The 18,983-nt window shown below is 39.9% G+C and overlaps 1 protein-coding gene across 5 annotated transcripts in view; it reads right to left on the reverse strand.

Annotated features, from left to right (window-relative positions):
• The window catches only part of REPS1 (RALBP1 associated Eps domain containing 1), a 67,259-nt gene extending 48,676 nt beyond the window's left edge, over nt 1-18,583 (reverse strand). For 2 of the 5 annotated variants that reach the window (XM_086744236.1, XM_086744234.1), the window contains exons 1-2: nt 18,244-18,579; nt 1,936-2,059 (exon numbers count right to left, since the gene is read on the reverse strand). In XM_086744236.1, coding sequence (XP_086600362.1) covers nt 1,936-2,059; nt 18,244-18,396 — 277 coding nt within the window. In that variant the 5' untranslated portion in view covers nt 18,397-18,579. Of the gene's footprint in view, nt 1-1,935; nt 2,060-18,243 lie in introns of all 5 variants that reach the window. The other 3 variants (XM_086744237.1, XM_086744233.1, XM_086744235.1) reach the window with 3 other exon arrangements.
• Between the last annotated feature and the right edge of the window lie 400 nt (nt 18,584-18,983).

Raw genomic sequence — 18,983 nt, forward strand, 5'->3', positions numbered from 1 at the left:
GAACCCAGCTGGTCAGGCTGCTGAACCCCACTTTTCAAAGGGAGATAACCCAAGCTCAGAATAATTTTATGAGTCTTCACCCTGCTGTATTTTAGCTGTTTAGTAGCTGCTACAACAACACTTGACTCATCCTAGGAGCAGGAACTTCACAGACAGGACTGGAACCACTGCAACCAAGGCAACAGACAGCCAAAGCTAAAAACAGGGTAAAAATAAATGTTCTGTCAATTCTACTTGTCGTATTTAGTATTTTTGGAACCAGTTACAGAAACTTATTCCTAGAAGTCTAGAAAACATTACAAGTATTTCTAGTATTGTAATGAATCAATGAAATGTATTCCATTATAAAAGTTCCAGTGGTTGCTAGTTTTACAGCAACATATTTTATATTTTGGAATTAATTCTGTACCTTAATTTCAACTCCTTCAATTTTTTTTTTTAATAGGAAAGCTCCTTCCAGTTAAAGTATCTTGCATTAAAATAAAACCAAGCATATGAAAGCCCTAAAAAAAGATACACACGCAGATTTTAGTCTTTGCCTTCTTCAATGGGCATTTGATGAGAAAACTCCCAATTGTTCTTATGAAGTCCCAGTTCCATTGGATATTAAGAGTCAAAGGTTCCTTTTCCAACTTTCTGATTCTAGTGCATTCTGCTACAGCTTGCTGAAGCTTTAAACTTTGTAACATTCATGAGGAAAAACAGGGAAACTGTTTATAAACATAAATAGGCTTATAAGCAGAAAGGAACTTGAGTACTAGCAAAACGTTAACTGAAACCATTCACTTTTCCAAAAAGCTACAAAAACCATGAAAGCAATATATACTATTTGTATGAGCCCAGAATAAATATAACTGTAAAAGTATACAAAATGATTTATTTTTTTATAGCTTTGTCAAATACTTCAGTCCTATCAGCTTGTTTCTAACAGTCTCCTTAACTACTCTGCTCAAACTACATCCTTTTGACACAAAAAAATTCTTAAGCTTTCTTTAATTACTAGCATATATAAACTATATCCTAATACGTATTCTATAGACATAAAATGTACTAGGGAAGTCACCTTAACACAAAGCTGTACTCTAAAGACATTTCCAAGTTTTGAGTTGTGTACTATGCTGTGGGCTATGGTGATTAAAACTCACTGCTTCACCTTCGCAAGTCTCTTCATCTCACAGAGCAACATCGGCATGGATCCACTTATGTCACCTAAAAGGCCACATCAGAGCCTCATATCAAAGCTCTTTCTGCTGTATTGAACAGCCTTGCTAGAGTATGTCTATCTTCTATTCCTGTTTCACTGCTCACACCACAGCTGACCTTTGAAAAGCAGGATAACCGGTATTTTGGCTGATAACAGACTTTCAAACATCTTTTACAGGTCAGGTTTTTCACTAGAAAAATCTTAAATTACTAATCTTCTCACTTATGCAAAGAAGAGAGAAAACTGTCAAGCTAAGCACGAAGGAATGTGACTTTAGAAAAGACTACCTTTCATTTGCTGCAATCAAGGCTTCATAAACTAAGCAACTACAAAACCCTGCAAATGTTGCATTCCTCTTTTCCTTCCAATTCACATTAGTCCTATTAGTACTTTATTCAGATAATATAGCACATAAGTACACATGGCACATATATTCTCACATAAGTAATCTACAGAATGAACTTGTACCTACACAATAGTCAGTAGTAGTTGTTCATTTACCCCATGACGAACACAATACTTATTCAGTAAGAGTAATGTATTACACGTCATATTTATTGCATAGTAAGAATGCACTCCCTTATAATCTCTTGGCAATTTATTTTTTTAAGTTAGCAACATGCATAAAAAGACATACGACACTAATTTACAAAGTTACTCTACAAGAATCTGTGAGCCAAGTACAATAATTCCGCTTAACAACTCAATATCCCTCCAATCCCGTGATTTACCTGTATTTAAGCTTTCCACTCTTAGAGGGAGACCAGATTGGGCCACAGCAACAAGTTTCAAAGCAATGTAAAATTGACTTCTTCCAAAATAGCCAAGTCTTGTTGCACCACAGAGCTCCATTATCTGAAACAAAGCACAGTTACTTGTACAAAGAACCTTAAAACACGAACTAGTCTACACACGTGATTTAGTACATTTAAGAGCAGCATGCCTTGCATTAAATCCTTTTAACATCTTCCTATATACAATCTTCCAGTAACAACTTCACTTTCAATCACTAAATATTATGTGACATGAGTCAGAATATAGGATTCCTCACAAAGAGCAAAAGCATCGAGTCTAAAACTTGAGTTTTTCCCAATTATCCACCTTTTTTTTCCACCTAGGCTTTAGAGGTTCTACGAAGTTGACGTGAGATACAGTAAGAGAGTAACCTGATTGACATTCCTTTAAAAACAAAAAATCAACAAGAAAGCACATAATAAACACCTTATGTCACTATAAGCTATTCCATTAGCAGCTATATTATCTTTCTGTCTTCAGTAAGTGCGATAGAAAAGGAACAGCATTCACCATTTTTAGTATTATACTGTCAGATGTAATCCAGAAACACAAAATGAAGATTCTCAAGTAATTCTCAGACGAAATTGAACAGTGTGTTACTGATCAAGTTAGAGAAATGGTTTGTCCCCAGACCTCTCCCTGAAGAATTTCTATGATGAGGTTAGAATTTATAAAAAGTGAAAAAGCTAGACAATTGCGAGTTATACCTTCCAGCCCTTTCTGATATAGGCTTGCTGTAATTCAACTTTTACCTTACAGAACAAACCTCTAGAGCATTCATTCGTATCCACACATATGCACAGATTTCAGCATTGAAGGAGAATGCGGAACTTCTGGTTTTCCAAACAATGCCACAAACGCTTTTTCATTTAAGAAACATAACAAAGAATTGGTGTAATTTTATTCCCTTTTCTTCCCCTAGTGTTCCATATAACAGAAAGGTGGTTTTGTTTTTTGTTAATGAATTTTCAGAAATTTTGGTCTCTCCACAAAGCAGTCACGTATCCCAACATACTGACTGCACATTCTTCCATATTAAAGACCCGCAAACTTGCTGAGACTGCAGTCCTGCTTGTGCCAGGTCACTGATGAGATACTAAGCATGACACGATCCAAATCGGACTCTCTGAGCTCAATGATCCAGATTGCCTTTCTAACTACCTAGCAGTCTCATCTAAACTGTGATGTTCTAAATGAGACAAAGGAGCTCTTGGACACCATGGTGAAAGCCCTGTTGAAGTCAAGGTAGATGACATCACTGCTTTTCTCTCCTCACTCACAGTTCAAGTCTTTCCATCACAGCAGACAAGTACCCTTGGTAAATCCATGCTTGCTAATCCTAATTACTGGTTTTACCTTCATATGCCTAGAAATGGCTTCCAAGCAGACTTGCTCCACAATTTCTCAGGGACCAAAATGCAGCTGACCAGCCTGCAGTTCCCCAAACGATCTTCCTGCCCTCCCTGAAGGTGGCTGCAACACATCTTTCTCCAGTTATAGAGGCCCACCCCTGATCTCCACAACTATTCACAGAGAAAGCTGACTCACAATGACACTAGATAGCTCTCTCAGCACCCTCAGAAGCATCCCATCTAATCCCATGAACTTGATATTTCCCAAGAGATCCATCAGTCTTCTCGTACTACTACTAGTTTCTCTCCTCCTTCAGTCCCATCTCCATGCACAAAGGCCCATGAGACCTTGTCTGTGGAGATCAATGCAGAGAAGACACTGAGAATCTCAGCCTCATCTACATCCATGGGCACAAATTCTCTCCTCAACCTTCCCACCAGAGCTCAGTCATAAGTTCCCTGGTTTGGCAAATCTGGTCTGTTGACATATCTGCTCATTTTCCTAACGACGGGGATGGATTGCTACCGGGCTTAGAGAAAGCTGTCCTGAAAGATTTCCCAGCTTTTAGAGGACACAGTTCTGAAGGGCAGAGGAGCCCTGCTTTGCAGGCAAGTTCCAACTGAAAAAGTCAACTACATTTTCACAAACAGCAACTGAACCACATGATCCACAACGAGTTAGCCTGTATGCTTCAGCACCATTGAAACATGAAATAGACTCTAGTAACTCTGTGCAACCAAACAGATGTGTTTATTAACTACAGCTGAGCTAGATACAGCTCAACAAAAAGCTGCTTGGGTATTTCCTTACCACGCACCAGGATTCTAGGACCTCATGAAAATAAGCTGTCATAAAATCTGCCACAGGAAGGTGTGACAAACACTTAGTGTGTTGACAAACACTTAGTCCCAAAGAAGTTTGAAGAGGATTAGCAGGTCTAGGGCTGTGCATACAGCTCAAATCCTGCTGGACAGAAGCTAGCTGTATTAAATCAGTTGGCTATGTCTGTAATACACTTCTCATATTGTCCTACAGTACCTGTCTTATTTGTATTTTCCCACTATAGTATTTCTGCAGCATGATGTCTGGACAGAAGTCAGTGCATTTTCTAAAGTTCACTAACTAAAAGAAAATAATTCAATACAGTTGAATACAATACACTAGTTTCAATAGGCTGGTTGGACTACAAAAAGTGCCATAAGGAAAGAAGTGAGTCTAAATTGATAGGTGACAATTCAAATAATAAAAACTTTGAGGCATCAACATCTAAAATAAATTGCCTTGACAGCTAGCAATCAAAACCAGTGCAACAGCAAGACCAATTCCTTTTTTTTAAAGCATTGTATCCTGGAAAACATGTACTTGACTACACATAACACAGAAAAAGCTTCTGGATCCAGTGGCCTAGCATTGACAGATGAATAACTGAGCAGGCTCTGGAAAAGCTTCTTATGAAAAGAAGCAATGACGCAGGCATTTGGAGCCTATGGAATTATTACGCAGTAATGGCTTTGGGCAATTTCAAAGCCAGCGCTGGATGAGAAATTATCTTGTTTTGAGCTGGTAAGTATTGCCAAATTGAAAAAAAATTCAGTTAAAAACTGAATTAATAATTAAGTTACTATGGCAGATAAGTATTAGAAAGGAAAGACAAACATAGATTCAAAGTGAATAGCTATAAATGTAGAAAATACACCAGATGTATGTATCAAGAAAAGGAAAAAGCTAAGGATACAAGAAACCAACCAACAAAAAAGAATGCCCTTATCCTGGTGAACAAACAATTGTCAAATTCACCCATAGCTAGCTAAAGGAGTCCTCTAATTCTAACACAGAATATATAACCCAATCAGAACACTGAGTGTTAAGTAAAATCATTAAATGCAAACATCTAGTGAAGACCACTCTGCTGAGTGACAGCATGCTTGAACATACTCAAAACAGCCTACCTATAATCTAATTGAAGGAGGATTTAAACATTTGATAAGTAATTAGCTATACTGATGGGGGGCGGGGGGGCAGAAATAAAAAAAAGAATCAAGGGATTGGTGGTCTGAGATTTATCTTTAGAGCTTTCATCTTAGGAAGAGAGAGGATACGGAATGTCCTTAAACTCTTCAAGGCATGCAGAGCCATCTTCAAAACAAAATGATCCATGCCTGTTTTCACCTCCTTAGATATGGAGATCCTGAGGTCACACTACTGCAATTAACCAGATTAAGGTCAACAACTCTGTGAAGCCGCAGAATTAGTAGAAACTGTTGATACAGAAGAATAAACCTCACTGCAGTAGCTGTAAATTATGAAATTGCACATTCAGCCATCATACTGCAGAGAAGTAACAGCAGTAGCAACAGCATCAGGAGTTGGCACTGTTTCAAACACATACCTTCTAGAACTCTTACAGGTTTCAAATAAGAGATCCTTGAACTTGGAAAGGTTTGTGAACCAAAAGAACTAAGACTTGAGAGTCTTGAAAGAATTCCAGGTGAAGTGGAACCAATCACATCTCTATCAAATGTGGTGAAACGCACCTTCCAGAACTCAGAAAACCTCTCTGGCAGAGTCTTCCAAATACCAGTGTCCCCCTGCCCCCAGGGTCTTCTAAACTGTAAATCAATCTCATTATCTGTAAACATTATTAATCCAAAAGTACAACAGTATTTAAGCAGGAATTACTTCAATGGTAAAACAATAACAAATGAAGCAACATGCATGCCACCTACATAGCGAAGATAAAAATATTTCATCTGAGAGTTACTAAAGTACCTACTGTTCCATATCAGAGGGTGGTAAGAGGCAAGACTTTAAGGCAACTTTTGAAGGCTAGAAGTTATAATGCACATCATGTACGCTGACAGGAGAGGAGAGTGAACAAACTCAAAGGAGGATCTTTTGTATCACCTCATCCGAACTAGGACATTAACACAAGTCAAAAATAAAATTAAAATTAAAATATATTGATACAAAGCATGAAAGAATAAGAACTGGGATTCAGAATATACATTTTGGTCCTGATTTTATTAACACATTCTTAATTTGAGGTATTCTAGTAGTCCTGCCATGACTTGGCAGGAATTTTCACATTTGTATTGTTGGTGTAAGACTTTTTCTTAATTAATAAACACAAAGAAACCCTATGTAGAATCACACAATAGTTATGTCGGAAGGGTCCTCTGGAGATCATCCACTCCACTCAAAGCAGGCTCAGCTACAGCAGGTTGCTTAGGACCATGCCCAGTTGGATTTCAAGCATATCAAAGGAGGGAGACTCTATAACCTCTGGGCAACCTCTTCCAGTATTTGATCAACAATATCCATAAACCATGGACCAGAAGTGCAAAACAGGTTTTCACATTCATTTTACATTATTTAATACAGTTAAATCAGACCATATGAATATACTTGTACTTCAGTATTTAGTACATGATTTTTGAGTTTTACTGTGCATATTGACAATAACCTTTTAATGAACGGCAACAACACATTAACAAGCTAATGATTTACTTCAGATTAAAAAAGAAAAAAATTAAAAAGAATAACCTGCAGTGTTTTAGGTTACTAAATAACACTGTAACTATGATTACACATTGATTTTGATTTACAGTTTAAAATGAAAAACTTTACAACGTCAACAATGTTTTTTTCTGTATCCCATAGGCAGCAATTCATTGATGAGACTTCTAAAGCTCTTTGCAAATTTAAATAGATATGACAGGATGTTTTCAACATTAGAAGTTTATTGGAATACGGCCTCAAATTGGGTACTAGAATATGCTGTCCTACAAAGGTGCTCTCCTGAAGTAATGTAATCCACTTACCTCAGCTACAACAAAAATTAACCGTATCTCTACAGTGTAATGTAATCTGGGGATATATAAGGGAAGTTAAAAAAATATTTCCTAGACATTGCTGTTGTAGAAGAAAAAACCTGACCATCACTACATATCGAAGACCTATGAAAACCTCCTTCGTGCTTTTTTCCTAGATCAAATACATTTCTTTCCTCACAATTTGTTACATTATAATCTTGTTATTCTGCAACCACTGCTCAGGAGATTAACTCCTGCCACTTCATTTATCTCAATCCATCTCACTAATTGCAGACCACAACCTGACAGTTTTCTAACTACTGTCTCTCACCTATCATCAACTGGACAAAGCAATACTGATTACTTATTCATCAAAAATGTTAAACTTTTCTTCAGAACAATCTCACTTGACAGGTAGCTTTTCAGATGCACAAGTTGTTGATAGCACTGTGTAGCACAAACAAGACAGGGAACTGACAACGATCCTTCTTTTGATGAGTTATTTTTAACCAAGACAAGTCTCTGACCTAGTTCTCCACAAGGCTCCACGAACCTTGGCATGTGGGGGCACACAAGAAAAAAAAAAATGGGGGCAGGATAAAAAAAATGCCACTAAAAGAAACAGTCCAAGTATTGCTCTGAATTCTATGTTTCAGCACTATTAGCAATATATGACAAACATGTAAACAGTCGTAAACCTATCTGAAGGTCATTTGCAAAATGCATTTATGAAGGATATCAAGAACTGCTATATTTAATTCAGAAAGTGTGAAGCAGACAATGTTCACGTGCTGAACAACAAGTATAATATTACCTCTAATACATACATTTATCTTATTAGGTACTTAAGCGGCATAGTAGTAAATACACTTCATTAGTTGATACTAAGAATTCCCCGGCACAGAGTATATTTGGGACACTGTTGTACTTTGTTCCATAACGAATAGTGAGGTCTTCCTTTTAAGTTTTACTGACTGTTTCATGAAGATGGATCTCTGTCAATGCCACAAACCTGGCTTCAGAACACAGGCCTTTAAAGAAATAAAACCAATGGTACTGGAGAACTTCCAAGAAAACACACGCTGTCTGGCAATTAACTATTTAGAGTCTCCTACCACCTGAGCCTCTCCTAATACTTCTCTGCCCTTGATTTTCACACTGCACATATCCATAGTGGAAGTAGACTGCTAAAACACCAACATGAAAAAACTAATCAGCTCTGACAATTCTCTATAGATACTTGGAACTAAAAAATTTCCCATTTCACAGGTCATTTCAGGTTCAAACATACATGTGTTTCAATCAAATGAAATCTCAGAATTAATCACATCAGAAATAAAGAAGTTAATTAGTTAGTCAAAAAATGACCCAGTATTTTAAGCCTCAGAGGAATGATTCTGCCCCTGTAATTTGTGATATGCTTTACAAGGATGTCCACTCCCTAAGTAAGAGTGGGCAGATTTGGAGTCATGCTTTCACTCCATTAATATAAAAGCAGCAGACAAAAAGCATTGAAAATTTAAAACTCTGATTTATGACAGATGCACACAATAAATACATATCTTAACAAGTAAATATGGTGACCAACACACACACAAAGAAACCACCACAGAATTTTCACCTACTGTAGTACTTTTTGAATCAGTTATATTTTAAGTCATTCTTGACTTTAACCCGTTACAAACATGGTCTGCAGCATCTCCTGTTGTTCCTCGTACCACGTATATTCATGCTGGATTAGTCTCACATTTCCTAACGTGGTAGCTTTGATTTTTCCATTTGCAATCAAAGTTTGTGGGCTTGCTAACAGCTCCTCCAAAAGCTGTTACAAGCCATACACACAACTCTTACCTTCAGGGCCTCTAATGCAGAGCTCCACAGCTCTCTAGAGGTCACTGGTTCCCTTGATTTGGTAGTACATGGTAACCACCATCAATCAATCCACAAAAATGAGGCAGACATACCCTACATGCAACTACAAAAAAGTTCAATGTACTGATTCAGAGGTGCCATTTCTCCAAAGATCTGGAGCCATAGACTGTCCTACTCCACTTACCTCATAAATAAATTATTGTCAAATACCGTCTAAAAGAAGACAGAATAAGAAAGCGTATTCCTTTCTGACATGTTCAACAGCACCAAAGGAAAATATGAACACTCACTTAGAAAACAACTGCTGTCCTCCCAAGTAAAAAGTCATAGCTGGAAGATCTCAAGGCAGAGCTGCTCTTCGCTTGCATTAACATTCTCTCTACTGCTGTTCTTCTGGCAGACTAGGTGCTCATGAGAAAGGTACTTTATGAGCAGTAATGGTAATAAAGCAGCAAGAACTGGAAATAAAAAAAAATCTGAAGCAGCAAAAGACAGTCTGAGGACCTACAAGATCCATTTTCAATTCTTGATCCGTAGAGAGGTTCTTTTAAAAGCAGATATTCCATATACCTGTCTCCTCTTCATATGCAGTTTTTCATTACTGCTTAACCTGAACAGCTCCTCCCTCCTCTGTCCAGTTGCACAGTTCCCCATTCCTGAGCACTAACTGCTGCTCATCTATCTGACCACACACTATGATTACTCCACTTAGTAAGCCAGCAAAAAGTTGCTGTGTTAATTATCTGCTCTTTTATTAAACAGAATCTGTCTACCGTACAACCAGTGAACACCTCAGCAGCTACAAGACACATGGGAACACAAAGCTGATAGCAAGTTTCTTCATTTGACTTAAAATTTCTTGTAAGGCAGCAGCCTCAAGAAAGTTGTGTGCTTTGCATTTGAGGAGCAGAAAAGGTTGAAATGAGGCAACTGAACAGAATGTCAAATCAAGAGCACTTGCAACTCCAACAACTTTGCCTTGCCCAAAGAAACCCTCCTTGGAAAGGAAAGATATATTCATGTATCAGGCTGCTAAGAATTAACCTCAAAACAAGGATGTCCCCTTTCTCTTGGTGGTGTCACGAAGAGCTCAAGCAACAGGAGATGTAGAAACATACTTTAGCAAGAACTCGCCACGCCTGAGCCAGTCTGTGACTATTTGAGACTCCCGGACAATTCTGTAACACTCAAGTGTTTGTATTTTCTGGAACAGCAGCAGCCAAAGTATTCATATAAGCACGAAGAAAGTATCCAGCTTCAGCAGGCATTGGAAAGATACATTACAGCAATGACATAGTTAGTATTTCAAATTATTACCTCAATAACAAATAGTGCAAGGGAAGTCACATGGATGTTCTAATTGTGGATGCTCCTGCCATGCAGCATTAAGTCGAATATTTTTCCTGCAAAATTTCAACTTAAGTGCTAAATGCTGAAGACAGTAGCATTTATACAGACATTTTGATTCCTTTCATACTTCCTTTATAATTGAAGCATTCTAGTGACTGATATTCCTTGATAATAACTATTTTTTTACATTTTAAATGTTAGTATTTTCTCCACGTCACCTTTCATCACTACGCCAGAATAAGTGTGGGACAAAAAAAAAGTCTCAAATAATGAACACAAGCTTCTGGCTTTTTGCTAATGTACAATGAAGATTAAGGCATTTTCTGATCCCAGAATTTTGGTCGTGCTGTTGCCTGGCCAAACAGGACTGCTCAGACCTAGTCTTGCTATTCCTGAGCAGTTCTATACAAGTCTACCTGAAGATACTGTGCCTACTACTTTACGCTGCTTTCCCATTTCCATCTGTTTTCCTCCGAGTATCAATCTGATCAGTGTTAATTAGTTACTTAGCTTTGCACTGCTCTCTTTCTCCCAATACGGCCTTTACAAGTCTTAACCACGTGTCTATCAAAGTTTAAACAAACCTCAGTTAAAATTCTGAAAACTGCACATTTACAGAGCTGCATTTGAGACTCAGAATAGGGCTACTAACACTAGGTTTCAAATGGTTTAAGACATTTTAATTGAGAAAAAGCAACTTGTACACACCACTGCAGTAACAACAGACTTTTCTACAAAATTCACAACTGATCACTGTCCAATCAAGAGTAAGTTAATGCTAAATTTTACACAGCTCAGTCCTGGTTACCCTTTTCTGGGATTACTGAGTCTACTAATTGCTCTGTTAACATACTTCAGGAGCATTTTAGACATCAGAAGTCAATCATTCCAGAAATTCAGGTCAGACTGTCATCTTTTCCAAGTCCTTTAACCTATCAAAACACAGTTCCTAGACACAGACAGGCATGCCTAATTTATAATGTATTTTTTGTATAACAAGTGCAGGCGATAATTTAACTCTTTAGACAGCAATGCCAGTGGGAAAAACAAACAAGTCACAAACATGGTCACCAACTCAGTAAGTTAGTTTAGAGAGACTGATGCTGCTGGCTTAATAATATGCCTATAGTCTAAAGAATTGTTAAAAGAAAAATAACAAATGGGAAATATATTCTCACACTAATCATTACTGGAACTCCAGCAAGAAAAATTTGACAGTCAACATACTGCTCCCACACTCACTTCTGACTTTAAACTCATTCAGGCAAAGAGCAGTACTCCAGTCTAGGAATTCTACAAGAAGGACTAATGTAAATGGCAAATACTTATGACCTAATAGCTGTGAAACTTTTCTGTAAGTAGCAGTACTTCAAAAGCTAGCAGATCTAATTGAAAAGCCATAGAGACTACCAGAAAAGTCTTAAAATTTCACAGTATCTGCAGTAATATTTATTGAATATTAGACTAAGATGAATGCATATTTGCAACTTTTGACAGATAGTGGGTGAAGTCCTCAAGTTCTAATACAAAAGAATCATCTTTACAGGAAAAAAAGAGAATCAAGTTTCAATACAGAATCAAGTTAGCTGTACAAAATTATAAGACAGCCGTATTTGCCAAAGGCCCTGATACTTCTGAATAATTTTACAATTCCATCCAATCATGCCAGAATGGATATTAATCAACCTTGCTGTCATCGGAGGCACATTTAAAAAGAAAAAAATAAACTGTTTTCAAACAAAGCTGAGTTGTGATACTTGAAATTAGTTGAGTGCTGTGCTTGCATACAGAATTATGAAGGAATTATTTACTATATAAGTGACTATGCAGTATTAATGTCAGTCAATTAAAATGAGAAATCAGCCGAAAAGAAATATAAGCCTAATAGACTTAATTTACACTCCTAAAGTTTTGCCATTAACTTCCTGCCTTTCATTTCAAAAAACAATGATTATTCTGAGTAAACGCTGCTTAGATATGAGACTACTCAAACTAATTAACTGCAAAGAGAAAACAATTTGCAGCCCACTATAGTCTCTGTGAAGGTAACATCACTAAAGTAAACATTTTTACCAGAATTCTGCAGAAAACTCAAAGCACACTTCAAAAGATACAAAGCAGACCAAGAGCCATTCCTGGCACTAACAGAAAGTAGACTGCTTATGTATCTCATCATTACAGAGAAACAAAACTAACCTACTGCTCAGCTGAAAGGAAAGAAAAATATTCTATTACAGTAACAATTGAGGGGAAAAATATATGTAATTCACAGATTGGATATTCTTAACTGGAGATCCAGGTACTTTTTGTATTTACAACTGATTTCTAACAACTCTTATTTCCTAAACGAGAACAGAGATACAGTATAATGTATGTACAAACATCCTTTAAATATATAAATATTATATTAAAATTCCATTATTATAATCCTAAAAGGCTCCAGAATCATCAACTTTATGGTGCTCAGGCTAAGAAAATATTAAGAATGAGTAAGAAAAATGCCACAGCTATACATTTCTACACCTAAAGTATGCCTTAATAATGACCTTGTGTGAATACTGCTTCATAAGAAATCTAAACCAATTTTATTTCAAAGTGTCATGTAGAAAAGGTATAAATTTTAAAATAATAAATAAATAATAAACCCAAAATGTATGGGTTGGATTCAATTAAGTGATTTCTTTTTTAAAATTTGGACTTGTTTGTAGATTAGGTAAACGTCAGTATTAGGAGAGGAAAGCTTTTTACACAGCATACCTTTTTTTAAAAGATCTGAAAATGCTATATATTTTTAAATATACTCCAAATCCAAATAGCTGAAAGGCAGGCATAGAATTTGCAGTGTATAAGGAATTATAACTTCTTACCCCACCAGTTCTGAAAAGATAATAAATTCAGCAAATTAACCAGAATGAAGTTGAGTCTCCTGCATGTCTCCACCACACACGTGATCCTAAGCATGCCCTGGCTCAGCCTGCATTTGTAGTTGGCATTTAGTAAATTCTACTGACTTGATAAACAGGTAGTCTTTAAGTAGGAAAATTCACTGAAACACTAACTGCAACAATAAAATCATTGTGAACAAGTTTTTCTTTTCTTAGATCCCTTTCTCTCTCCATCCATTCTCCAACAAAGAGGCCAGCATTTTAAATCAAGAACCTGTAATTTCATTTTGCCATGTTCTGCCTGCGAATTATAATTCCAATTATAATTGCACTGCACACCACAGATGAGCTCTGGCACCTGAGGAAACTACCATTCCACGTTCTCTGTTCCCTATTTTGCCAAAAGCTATCACCCCAATAACAGAAGGCAGCATATGCCTGCACCTCAGCTGCTTTTCTGCACAGTGCAGAAATCGTAGCTGATGAATAAGGCTTTATGCTACAATTTTGGACTTTACACTGAGGCAGCTGCATCACAGGTATACACTTTCTTAAAACTTTTGATGCAAAGGCAGCAAACTCTTGTCAGAGTTGAGGCAGACCACCAGAGACAGTAACTTTTTCCATCTATGACACAAGAACAATCAAAACTGATCTGTCTGTAAATACGCCTTAGAAATGAAAAAAAAAAAGTTTGAAATTGGGTAACCAGAGCTGAAAACAGGCTTTACAGTAGGTTTTTAACAGGCTAACGCAAGTGTATTGTAATTGAAAAAACTGGGCATAATTGTATGATTTATCTGTCATTTCAAAGACTTCCTAACACTAAATTAGAAGTCAGGTAAAGTCACTGTACACAGCCAACACTGAAGATGACAATTCATTTGTTTTAGAGAAAGTACAAGCAAATACTCGCTTGTTTTATAGTACTGTTGTATTTTAAAGCAAGATGCCTTGACTCGTTAATTTCAGATGAGTATCATACAACTAATTTGCTTCTTGTCTTGTGCAGTTTCTATGATTCATAATCAAAGAGGGCAAGTTCATAAAACGTTCTGTGATTAAATCACCTAATTAAGAATTCTACAAATTGAACAAATGGGATAGCTATTATATTAATCCCATGCACAAACAACAAACTTCACAATACATTTTTTGGCTGACTGCAGCTTTTACAAAGCAACTTCACAACCAGTACAGAGGCACTAAGAACTGACTTTAATAGCATACCCACATTAGCGTTTTAGGTCAGATGTGAAATGTGCTTTGGACACCAACTTCCTGATCACCCTTATTGCTCTGGTTCATACTGTGCAGCCACTCAGGAACAGACAACTAGATTTCTTTTGTATGATGCTAACATAGAAGCGCACTCAATGAATCCCAACTAACAGTCAGTCTACAAGATCAGGCCAGAACTTGATCAAAGGAAAGGTTCTGAAATACATACACAGGGCGGATGGCAGCTCCTTAGCATCACTTGTGTTGTGTCATACTACTTACTAATACAAATGCCAATGCATGTGCAACTGAGCCATGAGCTCAGGCAGCTGAGTCAACTGAAAAATAACTGGACAAAAACCTTACTTTTGGCTGAACAAGCTCCCTCAACCAGCTCACTCTCTGTTCAAATGACTGTCAGTGCCAGCATAAGGCAGCTGCAGTTTCTGGTGGTTTAAGCTACTGTGAAACCCATACTAGGCCACAAGTGAAATACCCAAACGCTCTACAAAGAGGAAAGTTCTTCTCTTCCTCTCCTTCAATAAATGATTTTCTTGCCTCCTTCCTTGTGCCAGCAGTGGCATTGATTCAACCCCACTGTTAGCTAATACAGAGTTAAAATCAAGAAAAAATTGTGATTAATTTTCTGCCTGCATAGCACCTGATGCCTGTATACAACAGCATCAGACAGGCACTAGTATCTTGGCAAGGAGAAGCAGCAGCAGGAGCACATGGCTGGAGTAATGGGGAAGACTGAACCACCTCCTCCAGTGGCAACTCACCATTAGATTGGTTTAGCTGCAATGTGAAACCACACCCTGAGAGCAATTTAAAAACTCTTCTAACTGTTGTGAAGTAGTTGGACTTGTTATCCACACGGACATACTTTTTTTCACTATTTTATGCAAATCTTCTACTTTAATGCTAATTTTAAGGATGTTCACAAAAAGGCAGAAATATAGGTTAATAAAGGCTGGTGTTCTCAGATGTGCAGTTAAGATTGTAACACAGTTTGTGGTATTTTGGTTCTGGTAATAAGGCTGTCCTTTTGTAGATGTGTATTAAGTTTTTCTTTTCCAGGGTTTTGTTGCTTTGTGAGCATGATTTGTATACAGCAATCGTAACTGTTTCAATCATCTATATGTTCATTTATTCCTATTTAATAGGCAGCTGACAGTGTCCCTTAGAGGCAGAAATGAGAATGGTTAGGAACAATTAGCCACATGTACTAAGTTTTCCAGTCGCACGACAGAAATCTCACATAAATGTAACTCTTCACAGGGAAGGCTGCATGTGTATCCAGTCTTTAAACAGATTTGCAAGCAAAACAAGTTATGAGTCTAAAAATGCAACTGTCACACATTTTCATTTCCAACAGAATTAATTCTGAATTATTCAAAGGTATCTACAGTCCTGTACTACTACAGAGGACAAGTTTGGAGGTAGTTCCTCAGGACTACTTGGTTCCTGTGAGTCTGAAGAGCAGTAATTTTGCACACCTACAATGGTGCTTAGCATTCACATGACTACTACACTTGCATTCCAGGATTATATAAGATTGGGTAACTGAGTCAAGTTCCTTTCCCCACAAGCATCAGGTGCTTCAAATGTACAGGCAAGAACACAGCACAAAGTGGTCAAAAGAAAATTCCACCTCCTTCAAAAGGTTTCCTTATTTCTTAAGCTATATCATTGTGATGTTTTAGCTACATAGCCAGAGCTTCCAAAGCACCAAATGCAATTTTCCTTGGAAGAACCCCCATTCAAGGTATTCATGCCTGTTTTAACCTGAGGTACAGCCCTACTTCAAGTAGAACATAAAAATCACTGGACAACTGGATCCTCTCCCTTGCAAGTACAAGGTCCTTTACAGGTGACCAACAGTGATTGCACAAGACATTCGTAATGGGTCAAACTGTTAAGGGCATTTTGACTTTCTTCTTATTATTTACAGTCTCATTCCTCATGCAATCTAATATCTTGTTTGCCATTTTAACTGCAAGGTTTTCCTTGAGATCACTAAAGTGATAAGCCAGGTCTGCTTCTTGAGTTAATTTATTTAGAACTCATGGAATGATGCCCGAGTAGTTTCTCTTCTTCAGATGCAATCTACTTTGCAAGAAAATATTTGATCTCCTCTGCAACAGATAAGGATATAATCTGCAGCTACTTGTATTCAAAATCCCAAGTCTTTCCAAGTTCTTGCACTAAATCTCTGCATAGAACAAAATCTCTAACACCAGCCTACTTTATCTTTATGGTGATCCAGACAAGTTTCATGGAAAATAGATTTTAAATAAAAGAAACATGTAAAAATTGACTTTCCTGTGATGATTCCTCTGAAATTGATTTGCCACACACAAAAAGCAGTGGGTGGCCCTTGAGAAACCTCACTCATAATACTGAGCATGCACACACTCTTACATTAAGTCCAGTCTAGCAAGTTATCAAATAAGAGAGTACTAGTTTTACCAGTAAGAAGCACTTCTCATTCAGCTCTCTTCCACTTTTTTTGCATCTTAAACTCTTTTTAACTAACCAAGCTGCTCTTAGGAGCCCAAAACACATCAACAGTAACCCTGTCCTAGTTAAGTGTAAGTATTCTCCTGCAACCTGGTACTAAACTGCTGAATGCTGAAATCTGTGTACTGTACTTCTGGCTACAGTAACTTAAATGTTATGTTAAAAGGGCTGCTTATCTCACCAGGCTGAGGATGAAACTGCATAAAAGGCAGCATGGCTTTTTAGTTAGTTTTACCCACAGCAGCTCAAAACACTACGTAAACTTTAAAGCACTGAACAATGACACAGGGAACTGCAGAAGCAGCAAATCATTACAAATAGCTATTCACAAGAATGGTTCACTGGGAATACTTCCCTCAAATAATTACAGAAGGCACATCACAGCAGACTTCCCTTTTTCTATGTCTGTAGCTCTATAATACTGCTACATCTTTTAGATGTAACCTGGCCAAGGAAGTGCTAAAACTGCAGATACATATTGCAAGTACGTGCCTGTGACATTATTAACACTGCATTTTTCTTTGTCAGAAGTGTTTTGATGACTACAGGTAAGTTAATACCTGCCGGGAATCAATGTCCAAAAAAAACCTGCATAGCTTAGGTGAAGTGGATTAGCGTCAGTAGCACCCAACGATACAAACCCAGATTTCCTTCTGTGTCGCTCTTCATCAGCAGACTGTAGGACGAATCTCTCTCACATTCCCAAAACGCTTTGGGGTTCTCATGCTTCAGACAGCCTCTGCCGACACGAAGCAAACAAGGCGCTTTCCTACCAGTTGCCGGACATCGCCAGCAGAGACTACCAACAGCCCCTTCCTAGCCTTGCAGTCGGAGGCCTCACAAGTACCTAAGGGGGGGCCTGCTATAGGCACGTTCAGCGCAGCAACTGGCTGCACCCCCCGCCCTTCCCTCTCCGCCGGCGAGGCTCAGCCCTCCCCTCCCGCCGGGGCTCAGGTGGCCGGCTCCCAGGCCGGACAATAGCTCCCGAGCCTCCAGGCGGGTCCGGCTCCGGCCTCCCCGCCCTGGCCCGCAACCGCCGGCGGGACCACCCCCGCCAAAGGGCTGCCGGGCGGGCAAGGGGGCGAGGGCCAAGCCGAGCACGGCGGAGGGGAGGGGCGGCAGCACCGGACGGGGCTGTCTCCCCGCGGGGCAGTAACGGCGGGGCGGTGCCCGGGCCTGCCGCCGCCGCCGCCCCCCCACTCCGCCCCGGGGGGCCCGCCACGGTTACCTGCATGACCACGTCGTTGGGCAACTGCGCGGCGCGGAAAAGCTCCAGGACCCGCCCGTTGGACGCCACCTTCTTGGTGCTCTCGGTGTCGCAGTAGGAGAAGAGCTCGCAGTAGTAGCGCTGCTCCGCCTCGCTCAGCGTCAGGCCCTCCATCTTACACCCCGGCTCCGCGCGGCGCCGCCGCCGCCGTCCCGCATCCAACGGGCGGGCAGCGGAGAGCGCGCGAGCCTGCCTCGCGCCGCCCGGCCCGTCGCGGGGATGGGAGGTGGGGGGAAGGGGGGAGGGGTGGGGAACGCCGCTGCCTGCCGCCGCGCGCCCCAGCCAACCGCCGCGCGCGAGCGGCTGCTCACACCTTCCCCCCCACTAACCGCCCACCCGGCCCGCCCTCTCGCCTACACGGCGGCGCGCCTGCGCGCCTCCCCCCCCCCCCCCCCGCGCCTGCGCCGACCGCCCGGCCAGCGCGCGCCCCGGAGAGGGGAGCGGGGGGGAGGGGCGGCGGGGGGGCGGAGTTAGACGGAGGAAAAGGGCCAACGGCGTTCCCCGCCGCCTGCGGGCCCGCCCCCTCCCCGCCTCGCGGTGCCGACGCCATCGGCGGCGCCCCCGGGTGGAAGGCGAGCGGTGCTATTCCCGGGGCCTGGACGTGCAGTGCGGCCGTGCGCGGCAGCGCCCCCTGTGGGCGCGGCGGTGCAGGGAGGCGGGACGCCCCAGGCCGCGGCGGCTCCGCGCTGCTCAGGAGCCCG

Source organism: Chlamydotis macqueenii, chromosome 3 (genome assembly GCF_036417535.1).
Source record: "Chlamydotis macqueenii isolate bChlMac1 chromosome 3, bChlMac1.mat, whole genome shotgun sequence".
Classification (NCBI taxonomy): domain Eukaryota; kingdom Metazoa; phylum Chordata; class Aves; order Otidiformes; family Otididae; genus Chlamydotis; species Chlamydotis macqueenii.